At 36.1% G+C, this 8,296-nt stretch overlaps 2 protein-coding genes across 2 annotated transcripts; one reads left to right on the top strand and one right to left on the bottom strand.

Moving 5' to 3' along the window:
- Nucleotides 1–1,523, bottom strand: LOC136232440 (uncharacterized). Its single transcript, XM_066021615.1, has 4 exons — nt 1,167–1,523; nt 739–882; nt 446–651; nt 1–352 (listed from the first exon to the last, which is right to left on the bottom strand). The coding sequence occupies exons 1-4, from the start codon at nt 1,406–1,408 to the stop codon at nt 192–194; spliced, it is 753 nt and encodes a 250-aa protein (XP_065877687.1). The 5' UTR covers nt 1,409–1,523; the 3' UTR covers nt 1–191.
- Nucleotides 1,524–1,544: 21 nt separating this feature from the next.
- Nucleotides 1,545–7,434, top strand: LOC136232439 (COP9 signalosome complex subunit 3). The gene is made up of 11 exons (XM_066021614.1): nt 1,545–1,874; nt 2,464–2,579; nt 3,988–4,234; nt 5,122–5,179; nt 5,258–5,347; nt 5,554–5,619; nt 6,176–6,265; nt 6,375–6,533; nt 6,634–6,755; nt 6,993–7,065; nt 7,169–7,434. The coding sequence occupies exons 1-11, from the start codon at nt 1,690–1,692 to the stop codon at nt 7,235–7,237; spliced, it is 1,275 nt and encodes a 424-aa protein (XP_065877686.1). The 5' UTR covers nt 1,545–1,689; the 3' UTR covers nt 7,238–7,434.
- The last annotated feature ends 862 nt before the right edge of the window (nt 7,435–8,296 follow it).

The raw sequence follows: 8,296 nt of genomic DNA, 5'->3' as shown, positions 1-8,296 counted from the left end.
GGATAAACATTTTTCAGTTTTGCTTTATTAAGCTTCAACTTTGTTTGAAGTCGCAAATATCAGTGCCATATAGAGATAAAATGCTTAATTCTGTTTAAAAACAAATCCACCCAACGCAGAGAGAGAGAGACTATCAAAAGTTTCCACCAAAACAACAAATATAATGAGACTTGAAGAAGATCATTAAAAATCTAATCACTTGAATATCCATCATCATCATTCTCATGCTCCTTCACTACCTTCTCTAGGAACCTCCGACGAACTCCTTCCACAACACTCTCTCTTGATGCCTCACTTCCATTCTGCCCATCATTTAGAACTGGATCTGATTGACAAAGAACTAATGCAACACCTACAATACAATTCAAACTCTCCACACAATAAATAATTGAACCATAATCGACATCTTACAACTCATGGTTTTAATAACTCAATAAGGCAATACCTTCAGGAGTACATCTCCTGCCGAAGTTATGCAGACCCACATAATTTGCTTTCACTGCACCATTATTGTATACCAGTAAAGTGGGAAGATTACAATCTGGGTAATTTGGTATGCAATCTGTCGATATAATCTTAACAAACTTTGTAGCAGGATATCTTGTTGCCAATTCTTCCAAACATTTCAGCAGTACTCCACATTGTTGGTATCTATCATCTCAACCCCACAAACAAATTTCATAAGGCAACACAGAAAAATAGAAAAAGAAAAAATCAGAGATCAAAGATCAATCATACCCATCCTTGTAGAGAATTACCACCACCCAAACATCAGGGGGCGCTTGAGACACTTCTCTCACAAAATCTGACCCTGAAATTGGAACCACTGTTCCAAACCTCGAAACTTTAGCTGTTACCCTCATCTCAGCCAATCTCTTCTTCCTATTTTCACCATTTCAATTATAAGAACACATCAACATTCCAAATAAAATAACAAGATAATCCATCAAATCCCCCCTGCAGTTATTTTCGCCAGCACTTGAAGTAGACATAATAAAGAAAAGAGCAATAAATAATTCCTTTCCTTTAGGAACATATCAAAAGATCTAAGAGAAACACAAAATTTCACTTCTATGAGCTCAATTATGTAAATGAATTCAGCTATGTAAACAATGAGAAAAGAAAACGCCAAATTCAATTAATTAATAAAAAACAAGGAGTTAGACCTGTATTCTTCAAGGAACTGATCGTCGTCGAGATCATCCTCGAGGTCCTCGAGCTCTTCTTCAGTCTTTTTATCGATCCAGGACTTATCTTTTGGAATTGAATCTTCGTCTTCAGCTGGTGTAAAGGGAGGTGGCTTAAAAGCAGGTGCCTTTTCTGGTAAATTACCAAGCTTTCTCTGTATATCATCCCATTGCGTCGATGCTCCCTCCAAATCTTTGTACACAAAGTGATAATCCCCCATTTTCTTCTTCTCTTCGTCTTCCCCTTTCTACTACTATCGGATCCCTCTGATTTGCTTTCTACATGCTTCAACACTGTGGTACTCTTACAATTTTAACCTTGTCTAAAATCGGGCCTAATTTAAGATTTTGGGCCGCCAGCCCACCAAATCAGGTGCCCGTATATATCACAGAGTTGATCCCCGAGTTCCGGTGAAAGATTGATAACACAGAAGAGAGTGAAATTTTTGCGTTGAGGAGTGAGTTTGATTTTGTGTGATCGATTGATCGAAAGAAGATAAAGATGAACAGCGTAGAATCGGTGGTGACGCAAATCCAAGGGCTATCGGGAAGCGTGGCTGATATTGCTGCTCTTCACACCTACTTGAAACAAGCAGACGAGTCGCTTCATGCTGAGTCCACTCGGTTGTTGCCTTTCCTCGACCAGCTTGAACCCTCCATACACTCTCTCGGTTATCTCTACATTTTGTAATTCCTATTTCTCTTTTCCATTACAGCCTTTTTTCTTTCATCTTTTTTTTATTATTATTATTTTATATTCTTTGTTACATAATTTTAGGGTTTAACTGCTTTAGGATTCGTTCAGAGTTTTTTGGTTTGATATGTTTCGAACTCTATGGTATGCATATACATGCCAACATTTCAGTTTCGTAGTGTATTTTTTGTGTTATTTGGCACTTTGTATGGTTTTTCTTTGTTAAACCTCAATTTGCTAATTTCTACCTCCGGATGATGGAAATTAGTGGTGAAATGGACGATTCAAAATCAAAGTAAAGAGAGAATCTGAGCGAGTGGATAGATAATTAGAATTTCAATGTCATTATACTTGTGAATGTCACTAGTTCCACTTCCAGTTGGTAATTGAAAAAAATTAATTAAATAAATAAATAGATAAATTTATTAGCTTCATGTATTTGTTGAATTCAAGTGAACTTGGTATGAGAACTTACAAATGTGCAATATTTTCTAATAATTTAACACTGGAGAATTTACTCATGTGGGGCCTTCTCTGTTGGGAGTGATTGACTTGTGATTTTATACTTATATCTGCTTGCAGAGAGGCGTGTACAGCAGGTCCAATTTCTAAAGAGCAAGCCAAAACGTTGGTCATACTTTTTTCCAGGTTTATCACTTCTTGTGTCGCAGAACAAATTCGCTTGGCGCCTGATAAGTGTATTTATCTCTACTTTGAACCAAATTAAAATGCATTGTATGTGTTAATTTCTCAAACAGTGCTTTATACATACCACTGTTGTTAGAATGGTATTCGAATCGTACAATTCGAATCAAGTCGGCTCCATTTCGAGCCGACTCTGTAGGTAGAATTGGAAATCATCAAGAATCGATGGTGAATCGGACGACTCAGTGGTGAATCGGACGAGTCGTCCGATTCTAACAATTCATGCATCAAGAGAAAAAAATTGGCAGCAATTAAGAGTTATGGAATCTGTACATTTCAATTAAAGGCAGAATTCATGAATGACTTTTGGTGTGCCACATACAACCAATAAGGATTGAACAGCTCAACTAAATGAGTAAAAACAATTTAAAAATCAATAATTCAAATTCAAAGAAACAGATTACAATAAAACTCAACTTTCCAAATTATAATGACAGACAAATACAATGACTCTTTTCATAATAAATCAACAGACATGGATTGCATAATTTCATCGTCTTCTTTTCTTTCCAAACTTTCTTCTTTTTTTGTGAATTAGTTTTTATTTAGGATTGCATTAGATTTGAATTTGAATTTTAAGTACTTATTCATGACATGGTATCAGAGCTACTTTGACCAAGTGGTCAAGGGTTCGATTGCTGGCAGCCCCATTTGTTGATTTAATTGCAGGACATGGAAATATGAGCCTGTGTTGTGCACGCTTCAAGCCCAGTGGGCATTCGTGTGCGGGGGTGTCAGATATTAATATGAAGTGGACCTTTAACTATTAGCTTGAGCTTTTAGTTCAATCGGTTCCATGACATGGTATCAGAGCTAGTGTGACCAAGTGGTCTAGGGTTCGATTCCTGGCAGCCCCTTTTGTTGATTTAATTGTAGGACATGGTATTATGGGCTTGTGTTGTGCACGCTTCAAGCCCAGTTTGTTGATTTAATTGTAGGACATGGTAATATGGGCTTGTGTTGTGCACGTTTCAAGCCCAGTTGGCATTCGCGTGTGGGGGTGTGTCAGATATTAATATGAAGTGGACTTTAACTATTAGCTTGAGGTTTTAGTTCAATTGGTTCCATGACATGGTATCAGAGCTAGTGTGACCAAGTGGTCTAGGGTTCGATTCCTGGGCATGTGTTGTGCACGCTTCAAGCCAAGTGGGCATTCGCGTGTGGGGGTGTGTCAGATATTAATATGAAGCGGACCTTTAACTATAAGCTTAAGCTTTTAGTTCAAATGGTTCCTTGACAGTTTATATGATTTTTTTTTTTTTTTTGACAAATTAAAATTGCATTTCTGGACTAATATTTTAAGTTCGCTATTCACAAAATGAGGATTTTGAATCACGATTTGAATCTCGATTTGACAACTATGATCCATACTCTTTCATGTTAATTTCTCTGAACTTGCAGTCGTATCTGTCTGTAAGAGGTTCAAGGACCAAGTTATGCTGCTTGAAGCACCTATGCGTGGAGTGGCTCCAATGCTTGCAGCTTTGCGGAAGCTTCAGTCTTCAAATGTACATTTGACCACTTTGCATCCGGAGTTCCTTCAACTCTGTCTGCTGTCAAAGTCCTATAAATCGGGTCTTTCCATTCTTGATGATGATATACTTGAGGTTGATCAGCCAAGGGACTTGTTTCTCTATTGCTATTACGGGTAAGTTGTTTTTGCTGCTCAGCAGTTATTTATGTCTTTTCTAGTTCATTACTGAGATGCTTCTTCATTGAATTACTTGTTTATCCAGAATTTCTCTTTTCTATAATGGGTGACATGTCTTAGCTCTCGCTAATGTTATGTATGAATCTTCTGTTGGGGATTGCCAACCAAGTTTTCAATAGTCAACCGGTTGCAGTTTTCTCCACTCCTTTTCAAGCAATTAACTATGCAGTTATAAGTTGAAAGAGTAGAATTAGCAAACATCCTTGTACCACACTATTCTTTTTACTGTATATTTGACACACTTCTTTCAATATGGATGTGAATATATTGAAAAATAGTAAACAATCAAGCAAAAAAAATTAAGTCACTTCGAGCTAATGAATTCAAATTTGAATAAAATAGAATGGTGAATGTATGAGTTGTACATATTTTTGATGATAAATTGTATAACATCCTGTAATTGCTTGGTTACTCTATTGAAGGTGTTCAGAAACTCAATACTGATTACTTTCCAGCAGTTTAAATTTTATGGATATGCAGTATCAAGAAACCATCAGATATAGAGCTTTGAAAGATAACATTCATTGGGAAGAATGAAAATGATAAGCACTAAGTCGCAAATATTTCAAGCATCGCAAAATTTATTTATGACAGAGTTATAGTTGTGATTGCATTGTTACTAAAAGAGCCTAAATAATTGATTGTGATTTGCTATAACCATATAGATGAATCCAATGGAAGAAAAAGATGATTAGGAGAAGTACAAAATAATGGTGATTTATTTAAGTTTAATAGCTATATTCTTCTCTAGGCATTATGTGTTCAACAGGTTTTTATATTGAAGAGGAATTTCTAAGAATGCCTCTCAATTGATATTATGGCAGTGGGATGATATGCATTGGACAAAAGCGTTTTCAGAAGGCATTAGAGCTTTTACATAATGTATGTCTTCTTTCGTTTTATTTTAATACTCCTATTGCACCAGATTGCTTTTACAATAATCGATATCCCTCATCTCAGGTCGTGACGGCTCCTATGTCATCAATAAATGCTATTGCTGTTCAAGCATACAAAAAGTACATATTGGTTTCTCTCATTCACCAGGGACAGGTATATCTTATTTTCAGTTCACCTTGTGTCATAAAAACTTGGAGTGTAAAGATATCAATATACACTCAAAGTAACTCCCATTTAAGTACTATTTGAAAAATTCAATTGATTTAAGAACTTTGGTTTCTTCATGAATTTCTTTGAAAGGAAAAATGTTTGTTACATTTTGAAACATGGTCTGTGAGTGGTTATTCTTGTGGTGACAGTTCTCTACAAGTCTTCCTAAATATGCTTCTTCAGCAGCTCAAAGAAATCTGAAGAACTTCTGTCAGGTAAATGCAAAATTATGCTAAAGAATTAGTTATTGATTGTTTATTTTCCATTAGGACTTTCCACGGTCTAGTGTTGAATGATCCGTATATTTTGTGTGCTCTTGACAAGTATATGGACTCTAAAGTTTCCTTTGATAAAGTCTACAAATATAATATCACCAAATGTTGCTTTTTTAGTGTGAAATAGGGAAAGCATCCTCGTATATGCATGAAGAGATTCTTTTTGAGGAACCGGTCTTCCTTCTTTCTGTTTTTAGGCTACTTCCTTAATATGCATCTCATTCTAAAAGAGAGAAGTTCACCCTCTGGGGATTTGTGTATGCAGTACCTTGATTCTTTGATCACGTTGAATATATGCTTGGTTGAATCTATCTTAGATTATTACTGCGCCATTCTTATTTCATGGTGTTTGCATTATACGTTCATATTTGTTGTCCATATTAAATGCTAGTCTGTCTACATTATCTGTATTTGCTTGCAGAATTTTCAATTTGGTTTTTAGTTTGATCATGAAAACTTTTTAGCTGAATTCACTTTGATTTTGTCTTTTGGGCAGCCCTACATTGAACTGGCAAGTACTTATACAACGGGAAAAATTTCAGAATTAGAGACATACGTTCAGACAAGCAGGGAGAAGTTTGAAAGTGTGAGCAAGCATTCATTCGTTTCAAATAACATTGAGAACTCCAGTCTGAGGTCTAACTTAATTAGACACATGGTTTTTGATATATTCTAAATGAGGATTTCAATTGCAGGATAGTAATCTTGGACTGGTGAAGCAGGTTGTGTCATCCATGTACAAGAGAAATATCCAGAGATTAACCCAGACATATTTGACACTTTCCCTCCAAGACATAGCCAACAGAGTGAAACTAAATAGCGCTAAGGAAGCCGAGATGCATGTGCTTCAAATGGTAGTTTCAATTTCTAAATGTGAAACTGCTCTGTGGTGTACATTTATAATATATTTCTTTGACTTGGTGAATGGTAACAAAATTTTTTGTCAAATTTAAGATCCAAGATGGTGAAATATATGCGACAATCAACCAAAAAGATGGGATGGTCAGATTCCTTGAGGACCCTGAGCAATATAAAACCTGTGGGATGATTAACCATGTTGACTCCTCAATTCAGAGGTATGGCTAGTGAACTTCCATTTTGCTCGCAGTTTCCAGTAAACAATTCATGGGATATTAGGATAACATTTGACATATTATTAAGTTTAAGCTGAAAGTGACCATGCTGCCTTGGAAAAAGAAGCATGAAATTTTGAAACGTTATATATCCGTAGTAGCATAAATTTTGAACATTTATTGGCTTTGTCTATTTGCAAAGTTGATCTGTAACCATTAAATACCCCTTTGGTATTCTAGGATAATGAAACTGTCAAAGAAGTTGACTGCAATGGATGAACATATGTCATGTGATCCCTTGTACCTAGCAAAGGTAATTCATACTTTGATGTATTATTATCATTTTTCTAACAGGCATTTGCCAACCTTAGGAATATGCAATTGTTGATCATATGAATGTTGTTTTAAATGTTCAGGCCGGGCGAGAGCGTCAGAGGTTTGACTTTGATGACTTTGACTCCGTTCCCCAGAAGTTCAATATATGAGGGCCAGAAGTTCAATATGTGGAGAAGCAAATGCCTTGTAGAGTGGTAAATAGTGCTGTAGGCCATGAATTTTGTTTTGTTTCATAGTGCTATCAGTTCATTGTACTACCTGTCGTAATCTTAAGGATAAGAAAGCCAATTTCAGATACTCCAATTTTATATTTTATATTTTCGCTCGCCATTTTCAGGTTCGAATTCTTTTGTTGGTAGTTTATTTATCTGCTCAGTACTCCGCAAATTGATGGTAATGACAAAAATGTCAAAAACTATTTTCCACAGTTTTAGTTGTATATAGTGTGTTCATATCAATAGCTATAGCTAGCTAATTAGAGAAATTACAGGGATTAGTATTTACTCTATGAATTGATCAGCGTGCCTCAGTGTCAGGGCCTACTCTAATTTTTGGGTTTCTGTTTTGAATTTTTTTCTGGTGTTCCATTTCTGTTCGGAAAGAATAGTCTGTTTGGAAGAACTTTTTGGGTCATTTTTATACTGCCTATATTGTCACCGTTGAGCAAGGGCAGATGTCGATCAGCCTAGCTGTGGAATTTTGATACCTGAGAAATTCAGAGAAGAGAGAAGAGAAAGAAGGAGAAACAAGAGAAATGAGAGAGAAAGCTGCTAAATTATTTCATAAAAACCATCTTCATACACGTCTTATAACCGTTAGGCCTCACAACAAATGCCAATGAACACGTGTCAATTTGGTTGAAACAGAAATACTACTAAATACAAATACTAAACGCATCAGTAAAAACACAAAACGACAATTCAAATATTTCCACATAACAATCCGTCCCCCTTACAACCTTGACCTTAAGGTTCTATAACTTGAAATTCTGGAAATCTTCGTTGAATATCAAATGCATATTCTCGGGTAGAGTCTTCAGGAGTTCTATCAGACCATTGGATGAGGATTTTAGTTGCTGCCTTATTCCCTCTTTTCACCATCTTACGATCCAACACTGCAATTGGAACTGGCTATGCAGCAATGTCACTAGGAAGGTGAGTAGAGACTGCATTTTGGGTGGAAACCTTCCTTCTCAACCGGGAGACATG

Source organism: Euphorbia lathyris, chromosome 6 (genome assembly GCF_963576675.1).
Source record: "Euphorbia lathyris chromosome 6, ddEupLath1.1, whole genome shotgun sequence".
NCBI lineage: Eukaryota > Viridiplantae > Streptophyta > Magnoliopsida > Malpighiales > Euphorbiaceae > Euphorbia > Euphorbia lathyris.
Note: the sequence above shows the minus strand (reverse complement) of the source record. Positions and strands in the feature narration are given on the sequence as shown.

Excerpts from the sequence above, each read along its gene's own strand:
- LOC136232440 (XM_066021615.1), bottom strand. The coding sequence starts at position 1,408 with ATGGGGGATTATCACTTTGTGTACAAAGATTTGGAGGGAGCATCGACG. Across the intron at positions 883-1,166 it reads CAGTTCCTTGAAGAATACAG|GAAGAAGAGATTGGCTGAGA; the intron begins GTCTAACTCCTT and ends TGGTGAAAATAG. Across the intron at positions 652-738 it reads GTAATTCTCTACAAGGATGG|ATACCAACAATGTGGAGTAC; the intron begins GTATGATTGATC and ends TTGAGATGATAG.
- LOC136232439 (XM_066021614.1), top strand. The coding sequence starts at position 1,690 with ATGAACAGCGTAGAATCGGTGGTGACGCAAATCCAAGGGCTATCGGGA. Across the intron at positions 2,580-3,987 it reads TCGCTTGGCGCCTGATAAGT|TCGTATCTGTCTGTAAGAGG; the intron begins GTATTTATCTCT and ends CTGAACTTGCAG. Across the intron at positions 7,066-7,168 it reads ATCCCTTGTACCTAGCAAAG|GCCGGGCGAGAGCGTCAGAG; the intron begins GTAATTCATACT and ends TTAAATGTTCAG.